Source organism: Littorina saxatilis, linkage group LG4 (assembly GCF_037325665.1).
Source record: "Littorina saxatilis isolate snail1 linkage group LG4, US_GU_Lsax_2.0, whole genome shotgun sequence".
NCBI lineage: Eukaryota > Metazoa > Mollusca > Gastropoda > Littorinimorpha > Littorinidae > Littorina > Littorina saxatilis.
Window position 1 is genome coordinate 30,978,017 of NC_090248.1, and position 15,095 is coordinate 30,993,111.

Genomic DNA, 15,095 nt, shown 5'->3' on the forward strand with positions numbered 1-15,095 from the left:
AGCCACAGACTCATGTACACCTATTTTATCTGTTTTTATTTTCCAATGCGGGCTTGGCTCATCACAGCAAAACAAGGTAAGACAAGTGGTGCTACCTTAAGATGTTTGCTTCTTGCTTTCTGATCTTTTTTGTTGTACATGTATCGATCTGCCTCTTCAGTTTAATCTGCATCAGTGCATGGTCTTTTCTTTCCTTCAGTGTAAATGAAATATGGCAACAACGACAACAACACCATCACCAACAACAATCACACTGAATTTTTCATTATTAAAAGTAATGCCAGGGTGTTTGCTGGTGCGTGCGTACGTGTGTGAGTGTGTGTGATTAGGTAAGAATATCCTTTCGCTGTTTTTGTGGCTTTCTCCTTTCTTCTGACACACACACACACACACATATTCACACACACACACACACACACACACACACACACACACACACACACACACACACACACACACACACCAGGGCTACCTACGGACACCCATCCTAGTGCTTCCCGGGACCCCCACTTTCAATATTTAGAGGGTCCATTGACCCCCACTGCAGAATTTGAGAGAGTCCCGAGGGTCTGTAAAGTGTCTTTTTCATTGAAATATTCCAGGTTGACACGACAATCCAACAACACCTTGATGAATGCAACACACACACACACACACACACACACACACACACACACACGCACGCACACACTTTCCAATTGACTTCCTGTCCTTTTTATTTTCATGTTTTCTTTCTTTCTCAGATGTCAGAATAAGATTTCAAAATCCAAATAGGCCTACACGATGTTAATGTTCAAATACAGGGCGACACACACACAAGGCAACCCTCAAAAATGCTTATCATTTCTACATCTGTTAGTGTTAGCCAAATCACTTCATATTTTGGGGGACATAAATTCAGCCAATGCATGACCCTTCCACAAAGTGATAGTTTTATATTACAAAGGGTCTGAATTTTGTGCAATTTCAAAAAAAGATTTGGGGATCGACTCAACAGTACGAGGTTTGAAATTGAGCGGTAGCCAAACTAACCCGATTTAAGCCCTCCAAATTGTTACCTTTGGAGTAATTCGAATGACATAGTATGCCTTAATCAACATTAGACAATCAGTAACTTGAATACAGCAATTAATTTACATGTATGATCAGGGCATTTCCCATGGATGAATGCGTTTTTGTCATTGGTTAATTTTGCGCAAGTGTAACTTTACAACGAAGGGGTTTACTTTTCCAGTCATTTGAGTTAAGCAAATATTTTCATAGTTGTTGTGCATGAACTTCAGTTCGTCCACGACTATTTTACAAAATTTCGAGTCTGTAGGTAAAATGGTCCGACATTTACCTTTTCTCCAAAATGTGTTCCAAATTACACCTCCAATAGCTTTCCTGTCTAGGGATTGCCCTGAACCTAGCTGTAACTTTTCTCTGCAGGTCACCGATGATCTGGTGGGTGAATGGGGTGTTTGTGAATACTCAGACATCCTGATAATCCAAAAGGTAAAAAAAAATCTGGAGGGTTTAAATCAGGTAAGAATTGTTACCGCACCGCTCAATGTCAAATCTCGTTCTGTTGAGGCTATCGCCGAGTTTGGCAATTTTTTTTTTTAAATTTTCACAAAAGTTAGAACATTTAAAGTACAAAATCGCCACTTTGTGGAAGGGCCATGCATAGGCTGAAATGTATGTCATCCAAACTTAAAGTGATTCGGTCAACAGGGTTGCATTTTGGGGGGGTCACCCTGTTAGAGTGGTGCTTGCCTAGAGACGTATACAGTATAAAAACCGTTATGTACCTCAGGTTCGCAATAGCTGACGATTGCAGTCTGAAAATGGTATCTTACGGTACGCACAATAAAGGAAATCGAGTCCGTCCCAGGACCCGCTCTTATAAAGTTTAGTGCGTCCCGGGACCCCCTCGATACATTTGTCATTTCTAGTTCGTGTTTTCGGTTTCTTTTATAGGACACAGGGACGCGCGCTATGGGGAGCCCTGATAATGCAACACACATTCCTTAATTTGCCATTGGTCTCAAACTGAGCAGCAACGAATCTCCTCATCAAAGTGAACGACCAACCGCGACCATTGATAAAAGTACAAAAGACAAAGGAGATACTATCCAGTTTAGAACGCAGGTTTTATTCGAAGATTCAACATGAGCGTGTCTCGCCAACAAACTGACTATAATATTACAACGCGCGCGCATTCCTTATTGGCCTGAAACTGAGACTGAAGCGACGAATCTCCTCAGTCAAGGTTGCCAATAAACCGACCATTAATGAAAGCATAAGAGACAAGTTTTATTGGAAGCTTCTTCTTCTGCGTTCGACACTATTCATAGGCAACATATCCTCAAGTTAGTGGACGCCACAGTTCCACGTGAGTGTTGACCTCAAACTGACCAGCGACGAATCTCTTCATCATGGCCAGTGCACGCTCTGGCTGGTCGGTAGGCACGTTGTGTCCAGCGTTGCGGACAATCACCTGGAACAAACACAGAATACCCGTAAGGTCCACTCTTGACTTGGCCAACAAACTGTCTCAAATCACCCCAAGAGACACACAGTTCGGTGTGGGGTTTTGACACGATGACAACGCACATCATGTGCCTACTACGACTACGACGACTATTACTACTACTACTACTACTACTACTACTACTACTCCTCCTCCTCCTCCTCCTCCTCCTCCTCCTCCCGTCGCGCTTTACAAATTAACATAGAGCTTAAACAATGACCACGAGTTGATTACTGGAAAATAAACCACGAGTGGGTATTTGCAGCCGCTTGGTAATTCACGAGTGTGCGGAGCACACGAGTGAATTACCAAGCGGCTGCAAATACCCACGAGTGGTTTATTTTCCAGTAATCAACGAGTTGTCATTGTTTAAGCTATTTATACAACGAACAACACGGGTCGAACATACAGTCATGCAGACGACATTTTGTAGGCAATTTCATTTCAGCCTAATCACTCAGAGTGTCAAATGCGCGTCATTCAAATAGTCCCTATTCTTTTACTTTATTCTTAGTCTCCGACTCGTCGGCATTATACTTGTCTCGTCTAAATATCGGACCCCATTGCTACGATTAAAACACAATAGCGTTTATATAGCTATTCTGACATTACATTCTGTGTTAAAATTATGTTTTTGTCAGCAGCAAGGACCAGAATGGTCCATGTCGTTGATTGCAGACGACAGTTCCCTTTCTGCATGAAGCCACGGAAATAACCGAACATTGAAAAAACCCACGGACATGTATTACGGAGAAAACTCGGGATAACCGGATGTTTAGCATTACGTCAATATGCCAGGAATCATATGACGTCATGACGTATCGTGCTTGCCTACGTAGATTAAGTCTGACTTCTGTTGTGAATTCGCGTGGTGAAGACTTAACCTGGGGAACGGGGCAAAAGGGGTAAAAAAAATGGTTACAGAAATGATATCGAATGGAAATGGTAAAGTGAATGTAGATCTAACAATTGCATCATGTTATACCTATGTACACCTCTGCATAATGGAGAATTTTCAAGTTGAAAAACAGTAGAATTTAATGTGCCCTCACTGGCCAGCCATAGCTTGGGTGATTTGTTTACCATGGGAGACAACTACAACTTCGTTTTGCGCGAGCATTTGAAGCAGAACTCTGCACGTCAACAAATCTTTGGTAAGTAAAGTATTTCGTCTTTTTTGTGCGATTTATAGTTTGAATTAAAAAGTTGCCACTAAAAACTTGCAATATCAATGAATATTTCCGAGGTTTTACTTTGTTATAGGACAAATAAACGATCGGAAGCGATTGGAAGCGATCGATTTGATACTGCAGCAGACGATGCTTTGACAGTCTGTAATACGCTGCAGTGTTCGCTCGAATATATGTTTATAATTCCTTTTTTTGTCTTTTTCTTTATGAAAATGATCTAGTTGACTACTTTTCTTGGAATGCGCAAGAGGATGATAATCAGCAGTAGCTAAATATCTGTATTTTACTGTAAACTGATAGGACCGAATTGTTTCAGCCGACCTTCACCTTCACGCCGGCGCTAATGTTTTTTAGGTCACAAGTATGGCTCGCGAAACAGATCTAAAGCTGCTGAGACAGTGTTGTGTATAAAATAGATTCACCGGAAAAAAGACATTATTGTACTTCTCATGATCAAACAATGAGGTAATTTAGCTACATGTATATTCTAACGTTGCCTTGTTGAGAACTGGGCGTGCGAGTCTGTGCGTGTGCGTTTGTGTGTGTATGTGTGTGCGTGCGTGTATGTGTGAGTGTATGTGTGTGTGTGTGTGTGTGGGTGTCAGTGTGTGGGTGTGTGTGGGTGTGTGTGTGTGTGTGTGTGTGTGTGTAATTCCCTGCCAGATTAAATGTCTAAAGTGATATAAAACAGAATGACTCATACTCAGTTTAATTTATTTTGCAGCTTTTGTTCCAATTACAAACCATGGCGCTGTGTGTTTTGTGTGGTGATCCGCTCAACCTTGGAGAGAAGACTGTTGTGCCAACAGACAGAGGAAGAGATACCATAAACAAGGCTAGTCTGGAACGTGGTGATGCCGTTTGTCTATCAGAAGGTGAAGCAGTGCACGAGGTTTGTCGTCGCAATTACACGAATGCACGTAACATTCAGAGCGTTTTGAAGAAGAAAGCAGAAAAAGAGAACGCTTTATCAAATCTAGCACAGAATTTGCGCTCACAGAAAGAATATTTTGACTTTGCTAAATGTTGCCTTTTTTGCGGCAAGGAAGCAAACCTTGACTCGCGCTCTGGTCCCAAAGTGTATCCAGTTAGGACACTTGACTTTGAACGCACAATTTTTCAAGTTTGTTCGCAGCGCTGTGATGAATGGGCAGACATTGTACGAAGCAGACTGGAGTTTGTATCAGATTTGCCAGCTGCTGATGCAGTCTACCATCAAAACTGTAGTCTTTGCTTTCGGAGCAGGAAAAGACCACCACAGTTTACTCAGTCGCATCAAGGCAACAAACAGGTGAAACTTGGTCGACCGAAAGATGAGAGGAAAGCTGAAGCGTTTGAGAAAGTTGCTACCTACCTGGTTCAAAATGAAAACGAACAGATAACAGTGAACGACCTGATTATCAAAATGAAGGAGTTTACAGATGATGCTTATAGCCACCCGACGATGAAACAAGAACTTCAAAATTATTTTGGTGAGCAGCTCATCGTCACGGAAGTCAACGGCAAGTCAAATGTCGTAACATTCAGGAAGACGGCCTCTTCAATTCTTCATAACTTTTATGCAAAAAAGGTCAAAGATGAGGATGCACAGAAAGAGCTGATTCTCAAAACCGCTGCAGAACTGCTAAAGAATGACATAAGAGCAGTGCCGACATCCCGTGCAATGTACCCCAGTGATGATGACATTTCATCTCGTGGCGCCAACTTAGAGTTTGTTTCAAAGTCCTTACAGATTCTTCTTGAAAACATCTTCAGTGGAAAGGAAACCAGCGTGAAAGTCTCATCGATTGGACAGGCAATTATGCAGGCATCTCGCCCACGATTGTTGCTGTGTCCCCTACAGATCGGACTAGCTGTGCAAATGCATCACTGTTTTGATTCAAAGTTTCTCATTGACACATTGTATTCTCTGGGATTCTGTTCATCGTACAAGGAGGTTCTGACCTATGAAATGAATGCTGCCGTTTCAGAAAACAACGTTGCGTTTCAAGTTGATGGCCATTTTACCCAATATATCGCAGACAACCTTGACCACAACACAGCAACACTTGACGGGTGCAACACATTTCATGGAATGGGAATGATCGCCACTGTCACTCCCACCATCGGAAAAACAGACAGGATCAGAAGAAGAACTGACGTCAAGCCAGAAGAAATAGTGAAAAGAGCTAAAGTTGACATTCAGTACTACAACAGACAAGCGTGTGATGGACTGCTGAAGCTGAAATTTGAACATCTTGAAAACGTGTTTGTAGAAGATGTAACATCAAAGGTGGATCTGCTGTGGAAAGCTTGCTGGCTGTTGCAACCCGACAGACCATCTTGGTCTGGTTTCATGCAAGCCATCCACAAGGGCAGATATCCAGGACAGTCATCCATAATATTTATGCCGATGATCGACATGAATCCCAGTGACACCACGTGCATATTTTCTACCCTGCATTTCATCAGTGCTCAGGCAAAGCGCAGCAACACGACACCTGTGTTGACATTTGACCAACCCTTATGGTGGAAAGCTCTTGGCATCATCTCCAGTGAGCCAGTTGGCAGCGACCTTAAAGCCATTGTCCTTCGCCTTGGACCCTTCCATCTGGAAATGAGTTTCCTGGCGTGTATTGGCCATCTGATGGAAGAAACGGGTCTTCATGAAGTGCTGTCTACTGTGTACGCACCAAACGCAGCGAGCAACATGCTTCAAGGGAAAGCTGTGCTGCGTGCCGTTCGAGGACACATACTTGTTGACGCAGCACTAAGTATGCTGTTGCTGTCTGACATATTCCGTGTGCCACTGCCACTGCCCGAAAGTGACACAGAAAAGAATAGAGATAAAAACACGCAAGATGAGCAGACAGGAACACTTTCGACCCCTTACGAGTCTGAACTCAATGTGAACCAAGTTGACGCACTGAGCATCAATAAGGACACTGCTGTGCAGCTTCACGGTGTTCTAGAGTTAGAACCAGTTTCCCAGCTCCCCTCTGATGTGAAGGGAATAGTGAGAGATGCACTGCGTGACTTCGAAGGTAGAGAAGATTTGAAGGCTGCTTCTTCTCTTCATGACCAACTTCTGAGGGGAGAGCTGACTCCAGAGTCGATCCAGAACAGCCAACATCTTGTCACAATCAGAACGAAACTACAGGAAAGAACACTTTCATTTTGCAGTAAAACCAGTGAACTCTGGTTACTGTACATGGCAATGGTTGACATCTTGAAGCGCTTTTTGAAAGCTGAGAGGACGGGAGATTGGTTTCTTCACCTTTCTGTTGTAAAGGAGATGCTGCCATATCTAGCAGCAGCTGGACACAACTCGTATACCAAGTCAGCCTATCTGTACCTGCAGATGATGAACCAACTTGACAAAACCAGTCCTGATGTCTACAAAAGCTTCACAGAAGGAAATCACGTTGTGAGACGAAGTGACCGCCAATGGGCTGGGATCTCATCAGATCTTGCGATAGAACAGACCCTGATGCGGGATGCAAAGACAACAGGTGGTCTAACAAGAGGGAGAGGCATGACTGAGTTTCAGCGTTCAAAGTGGGTGCTCTCCATGCCAGCCTGCGCTCAGGTGAACAATGCCATGCAAGAAGTCACAGGCACACGGCGACTTTCAAGTGACCAGCATATAGAAATGGGGTCAGCAAGAACAGCTCGGGACACAAAAGACATGATGGCTATCACGTCTTACCTCCTGGACAGAAACCCTTTTGCTGATGATCAGGCCCTCAGGAACATTGCAACTGGAGTTGTTGGGGAAGCGGCTGTAAACGTTACCAAGGCCAGAGAGGTCGGGTGTGGCATAATGCAGGCCATGGAAGGGAAAACAGTGTCGGATCTCGTCTTAAAAAAGAAGGATCAAGTCATAACACTGGGAACAAAAAAGTCACTGAAGGTTGATGGACATTCGATCACAGTCGACCCTCAGCTTCTCTTCCAGAGATTCATAACAGTGGCAAACACAACATACGAGGACAAGAAAGAACTCTTTCAGTTTGAACTGTGCAGCTTCCCCTCAGCCCTGTTTGAATCCCATGAATTTTTGAGACAGCCGAACAAAGCTACCCTGGCGGATGAACTGTGGAAGCTGGTTATTGCCCATGCAGGTTCTCCCAGCTCAAACTTTCCTGCCGACGTACAGTTCGTCATTGACGGAGGCTCTTTGCTTCAAAGGCTGCAAGGATCGTGGACGCGGGGAAACACCTTCCAGAGCATCATAGATGGTTATACACAGTTCGTCAACTCCCGGTACCCACATGCTGTCATTGTCTTTGATGGCTATATGTCTGGGCCATCAACGAAGGACATGACTCACCTGCGGAGGACAAAGGGGCGTAGAGGGGCTGCTGTCCATTTCTCACCGGACATGGTTCTCAGATCCACAAAAGAGCAGTTTCTTGCAAACGCAGAGAACAAACAGCGTTTCATCTGTGCACTTGGTACAGCTTTGGAAAAAAACTGCACAGTTATCCATGCCAAAGCAGACGCTGACGTGCAAATAGTCCTCTCAGCAACACACTGCGCCAGAGAAAAAGTCACTGCAGTAATTGCCGAAGACACGGATCTGTTGGTATTGTTAGGCCATCATGCATGTGCAGACGCACATGACATCCTGCTCTTTTCTGACAAACAGGCCGGTAAATCTTCAAAGTTCTGGAACATCAAACAGCTGATTGCAGCTCTTGGCAACGTGCGCCACTTGCTCCTGTTTCTCCACGCCTTTACCGGCAGCGACACAACCTCTAGGCCCTATGGCGTCGGAAAAGCAGCCTCGATGAAGAAACTCAGAAACAACCTACAGTTGCAAACACTTGCTGAAATGTTCCTCCAAGACAATGCGACCTTAGAGGATATCCTATCAGCAGGTGAAAAGGCGTTAGTGCTGCTCTACAACGGTAGTTCCAGAGAGGGTCTCGATGAACTTCGCTACCGACTCTTCTGTTCAAAGGTAGCTGTTGGAACAACGTTTGTGCAAGTTCACACTCTGCCACCCACCTCAGCAGCTGCCCGATTCCACAGCATGCGAGTGTACTTGCAAGTACAAGAATGGACGGGACTCAAAGTGGCCATGGATCCCACGGACTACGGCTGGAAACTTGAGCATGGCATCCTTGTTCCAGTGACAACAGATCTGCCGGCAGCACCAGCCGATGTGTTAAAGGTGATTCGCTGCACATGCAAAAGTGGTTGTGACACAAAGCGGTGTAGCTGCAGGAAACACGGACTAGAGTGCACATCTGGATGTGGGGAATGTCGCGGTGTTGGCTGCTGCAACTCGCCTCTACCGTCTTTTGAAATCGAGAGTGAAACATCGTAACCATCATGTTTTCCTCAAAAGGTAGGCCTATTGTGTTATGCACTCTTTTCTTCACCTGTAGATGACTTTGAATGAAAGCCGTCCTAGGAAGTATTCTGCTGAAGAAGACAAAGGGATAGGAATAGGTATAGTCATATTAAAGAATGCGTATTTCTTTTATCGTCCGTACGTGAACAACGCATTGCAATGCGTTATTGTTCATTTCATTTTCATTATTTTATTATCCCAGGGCTGGGAAATTCGGGTAGCTTCCTCCAAATGAAAGCTTGCAGCAACAAGAGTGGTGCTAACCAGGTGTGCGCGTGTTAAGGTGTAATCAGCTAACTGCACTAATAGCAGAATGACCAAGGTCTTTTACGTTTTACTGTGGTGACACGGGGGTGGGACATGGATACCGTTTCTTGGTCTGCACATACACTTGACCCCTGTCCGTCCACCGGCTTAATAAAGTGTTCCTTATAGATGATGGTAGGCTAATGAAGCGGCGTAGAGTGGAATTTTGCGGCGTTATTGGCAGAAACAAGGGTTTTTATATGTGACGTAATCAAACCGTCATAAAAAAGTTATGCAGAGGCTGCCAACGGTATAACTCGTTGGGAATGTTGAGACAGGCTATCTAAATGCGTTGCAACAAAAAAACTTTCTGTAACCATTTTTTTTGGGTCTAAGCATAAATCTGGACAGGCTCCCCACGCTAACTGCGGTAAATCTGTAGATGATAAGAGAACAAGGATTGTCTCAGAAGAAACGATTAAATGTTCAGACCGGTAACTTCATTTCAACATTGCACTATAGCCTACTATGGACGTTCTATGTGACAGGAGAGTTTGCTGATTTTGTGTTAAACATTGGAGAGATCGTCTGCTAGAATCAGAGATAGGTCGCTTCAGATTGCAGCTTCTGGAAATTTGCAAGGTTTGTTGCCTGTTAAAGAACTGGATTTTACACATAATGTATGTCATGTACAGTAAGCAACAACAAAAACACACACAAAGCAAATGGCATCGTCTGTCGACTAGTCATACACGGCAGCCATTGTTGTTACAGTTTTGAGTCAACATTGTACGTATTCTTCCGCAACAGGGTCCAATCGTCTGGGTTTCAAATGTTCTAAAAATAAATTCTAGTGTTGATTATTTTTTAGCCCTCTTTATTCTTACTTCGAATAATCCACGTGTGATTTTTGGGTTTAATCAAAGTAGTTCGTTCTAATTTCTCACTTGTCTAAAAATAATCAACTAGATTTAATCCACCCCTCGGTTGCATTGCAGGAGTTGTATAAAATTTAATAAATCACACTAGTTTTACATTGAATGCATGTAAACAATAACATAAGAACCTCTAGAACACAACACTTACGACGACACAATATGAACTAACTTTGTAACGTTCAATCATCTAAATGTATAATGCTGTATCGGGTGGTCTTTTGAGACGGTAGATATAGTTATTCTCCAATAGAGTATGACTTAGTTTACGCTGTGTCCTACATTTTCGCACCGTACAGCAGGAAACGTGCACGCGCTAGTGAAATTAGAGATGTCAATTCCGGAATCCAACGGTTTTCGTCTGCGTAGGCCTAGATGGACGGACAGCCACCAGCACTGAATAAGATATGACGACGAATAGAACCGGTACTCTGACACCAAAGAGTTGAAAGCATAAACCTGTGTCTTGACTAAAATTCATTTAATCAATTTAAATAGTTACGGAGAATTTCGAACAAATCATTGCAGGTGTGTCTACGGCACGGTGGACACCCCCCTTAATTCTTAGGGTCATAAATACACTCTCCAGAAAACTTTCCCCAAATAGATACGATACATGTACCTTTAATAATATTGATTACACCCCCCTTAATTCTTAGGGTCATAAATACACTCTCCAGAAAACTTTCCCCATATAGATACAATACATGTCCCTTTAATAATAGTGATTACCGGTACAGCACAAATCACAAGTTATTCCGTGCTCTCTGCGCTCTACATGACTGTATACAATATTACATGTACCTACAAATAACAATTTGCTATTTCAAACAAAATCATCTACTTTTGACATAATGAGAAAAAGCTTATAATTTCAGGGGGGGGGGGGGGACTTGTAGAGTTCTAAACAGTGTCAAGAACTACGCGAAGTGATGCATCTTTTCTTTCCCTGGTGAACGGTGAGGTAATGGGGGGGGAGGGGGGGGGGGGGTGGGCTGAGGCTGGTAGAGTTCTAACCAGTGTCAAGAACAACGCAAAATGACGCATCTTCTCTTTCCCTGGTGAACGGTGAGGTGGGGGGGGGGGGGAGTGAAGGTTGGTGGAATTCTGACCAGTGTCATGCACAATGCAAAGTGATGCCTCTTCTCTTACCCTGGTGAGCGACGGCGACCTTGTAGTGGTGTACCAGCCAGCCAGCTCGTTGTTGACGAACCACGCGCTCCTGTCGGCTCTGCAGTACTGGTCGGAGGCACAGCTCGATGTCCCGTTGTATATGCCGTTATAGCCGAAGTCCTGTCGCCAGTTCAAGCGTTGCAGAAAGGCTTCCGTCATAGGGACGCTGACGATGACGTCAAGGTTGCCCGTGTAGTGCAGCACCTGCGTTACACAACGTATAGCTGGATCAGCCCATAAATCACCAAACACCAATTCAAATATTCCTGCACCAGGCACCAACTCAAATATTACTGCACCAGGCACCAACTCAAATATTACTGCACCAGGCACCAACTCAAATATTACTGCACCAGGCACAAACTCCAATATTACTGCACCAGGCACCAACTCAAATATTACTGCACCAGGCACCAACTCAAATATTACTGCATCAGGCACCAACTGAAATATTACTGCACCAGGCACCAACTCAAATATTACTGCACTGGGAACCAACTCAAATATTACTGCACCAGGCACCAACTCAAATATTACTGCACTGGGCACCAACTCAAATATTACTGCACTGGACACCAACTCAAATATTACTGCACTGGGCACCAACTCAAATATTACTGCACTGGGCACCAACTTATATATTACTGCACCAGGCACCAACTCAAATATTACTGCACTGGGCACCAACTTATATATATTACTGCACCAGGCACCAACTCAAATATTACTGCACCAGGCACCAACTCAAATATTACTGCACTGGGCATCAGCCCGTAAATCAACAGCCCGTAAGTCAAATCTGGTTCAATGAAATACGTCTTGAGCAAAGAATAAAGGACCGATCAGGAACAACAGCTGATTCTTGTGTATGACAGCGAATGTTAGTGTGAGAGTGTGAGTTAAAGTGCATTGGAGCTCCAGGCACCCTAACGTTGAATGTTCCATGAAATACGTCTTGAACTTAGAACTAAGGACCGATCAGGAATAAAAGCTGATTCTGGTGTATGACAGTGTATGTTAGTGTAAGTTAAAGACGGGCGCAGTGGCGTGGTGGTAAGACGTCGGCCTCCCAATCGGGAGGTCGTGAGTTCGAATCCCGGTCGCTGCCGCCTGGTGGGTTGAGAGTGGAGATTTGTCCGATCTCCCAAGTCAACTTATGTGCAGACCTGCTAGTGACTTCACCCCCTTCAGTCGTGTGTACACGCAAGCACAAGACCAAGTGCGCACGGAACAGATTATGTATTCCATGTCAGATTTCGGTGGGTTATGGAAACACAAAGCAAAGTAGGCCTATCCCCCGAAAGTGGCGTATGGCTGCCTGAATGGCGGAGTAAAAACGGTCATACACGTAAAATTCCACTCGTTCAAAAACACGAGTGTACATGGGAGTTTCAGCCCTTTGAACGCAGAAGAAGAAGAAGAAGAAGTGTAAATTCAAGTGCCTTGGAGAATGAGGAACATATATATGAGCTTGCAGCGATCCCTCTTTTTTTGAGATTGAGCCCTTTGCTTATTTCAATGCTTATCATTCTCTCACGGGTGCCAGGAGATTGAATCCGCATAACTCTCACTTACTCTTGTTGCTTATTTCCATGGGCATTTATAGTGCTTACATCTCGTTGTTTCTCAGATCTGATTTAAAGCGCTTTGCCTCATTTGATTCAGATTCTCAGTCTTTGTGTTGTTGTAGACACTTATTAGGCATAAAACAATTCTCAACAGTAAATTTTGGCCGTCATTACACTTTCTGCAACCATTACCGGCTAAAGAATTACTCACGACACTTTGGAACACCAGAATTACAGAGAGAGTGAGAGAAACACAAAGAGAGAGAGAGAGAGAGAGAGAGAGAGAGAGAGACAGAGACAGAGAGAGAGAGAGAGAGACAGAGACAGAGACAGAGACATACAGACAGACAGACAGAAAGAGACAGACAGAGAGAGTCAGAGACAGAGAGAGAGACAAAGAGAGAGACACACACAAAGAGACACAGAGAGACAGAAAGAGACACAGAGAGATTGGATTGTTTACTCATTTAGGCCATAGCCCCTTCATTCATAGCCCGAGACACAGAGAGAGACACAGAGAGAGAGACACAGAGAAAGAGAAAGAGAGAGAGAGAGGGGGGGGAGGGGAGAGAGAGAGAGAGAGAGAGAGAGAGAGAGAGAGAGAGAGAGAGAGAGAGATCGAGAGAGAGAGAGATCGAGAGAGAGACGCTTTGAAACTTTGACACTTTATTATCATTAGCTAATAAAAGCCTACAAGACAGGGTAAAACAACAATTTCTGCATCATTCATAAAAGGACCTAGGAGTAAAGGGACGAATGAACAAACATTAATTTAATATCAACATAAACATAGCAAACTAGTTTATGAGTACGAACAAACAAACACACAGACACGAAAGCCACTGGGTAAACATAAATATCTAAGACTAAGGTTAAAAGCAAGGTATATACACACAAAGGAAAATACTGATCCAATTGTTCAGTCTAGGACAGTTAACACACACTCAAAACAAAACAAGTCGCGTAAGGCGAAAATACAATATTTAGTCAAGTAGCTGTCGAACTCACAGAATGAAACTGAACGCAACGCAACGCAGCAAGACCGTATACTCGTAGCATCGTCACTCCACCGCCCGTGGCAAAGACAGTGCACGTGGAATTGACAAGAAGAGCGGGGTAGTAGTTGCGCTAAGAAGGATAGCACGCTTTTCTGTACCTCTGTTTGTTTTAACTTTCTGAGCGTGTTTTTAATCCAAACATATCATATCTATATATTTTTGGAATCAGGAACCGACAAGGAATAAGATGAAAGTGTTTTTAAATTGATTTCGAAAAAAAAATTTTGATAATAATTTTTATATATTTAATTTTCAGAGCTTGGTTTTAATCCGAATATAACATATTTATATGTTTTTGGAATCAGCAAATGATGGAGAATAAGATAAACGTAAATTTGGATCATTTTATAAATTTTTATTTTTTTTTACAATTTTCCGATTTTTAATGACCAAAGTCATTAATTAATTTTTAAGCCACCAAGCTGAAATGCAATACCAAACCCCGGGCTTCGTCGAAGAGTACTTGACCAAAATTTCAACCAATTTGGTTGAAAAATGAGGGCGTGACAGTGCCGCCTCAACTTTCACGAAAAGCCGGATATGACGTCATAAAAGACATTTATAAAAAAACTGAAAAAAACGTTCGGGGATTTCATACCCAGGAACTCTCATGTCAAATTTCATAAAGATCGGTCCAGTAGTTTAGTCTGAATCGCTCTACACACACACACACACGCACGCACACACGCACACACGCACGCACATACACCACGACCCTCGTTTCGATTCCCCCTCGATGTTAAAATATTTAGTCAAAACTTGACTAAATATAAAAAAAAGAGAGAGAGAGAGAGAGAGAGAGAGAGAGAGAGAGAGAGAGAGAGAGAGAGAGAGAGAGAGAGAGAGAGAGAGAGAGAGAAAGAGAGAAAGAGAGAGAGAGAGAGAGAGAAAGAGAGGGTGCACCGAGAGAGAGAGAGAGAGAGAGAGAGAGAGAGAGAGAGAGAGAGAGAGAGAGAGAGAGAGAGAGAGAGAGAGAGAGAGAGAGAGAGAGAGAGAGAGAGAGAGAGAGAGGAGGTATTACACACCGGTACGACCGAACATAAGGTATCAATAAACTCCTCTTGTGCAG

General features: G+C 43.5%; 1 protein-coding gene across 3 annotated transcripts in view; it reads right to left on the reverse strand.

Annotated features, from left to right (window-relative positions):
- Positions 1-15,095, reverse strand: part of LOC138964476 (probable serine carboxypeptidase CPVL) — an 80,658-nt gene that overhangs the window by 22,595 nt on the left and 42,968 nt on the right. For 2 of the 3 annotated variants that reach the window (XM_070336446.1, XM_070336444.1), the window contains 2 exons: positions 11,380-11,604; positions 698-2,482 (listed from right to left, as the gene is read on the reverse strand). In XM_070336446.1, coding sequence (XP_070192547.1) covers positions 2,351-2,482; positions 11,380-11,604 — 357 coding nt within the window. In that variant the 3' untranslated portion in view covers positions 698-2,350. Of the gene's footprint in view, positions 1-697; positions 2,483-11,379; positions 11,605-15,095 lie in introns of those variants that run through there. The other variant, XM_070336445.1, reaches the window with a different exon arrangement.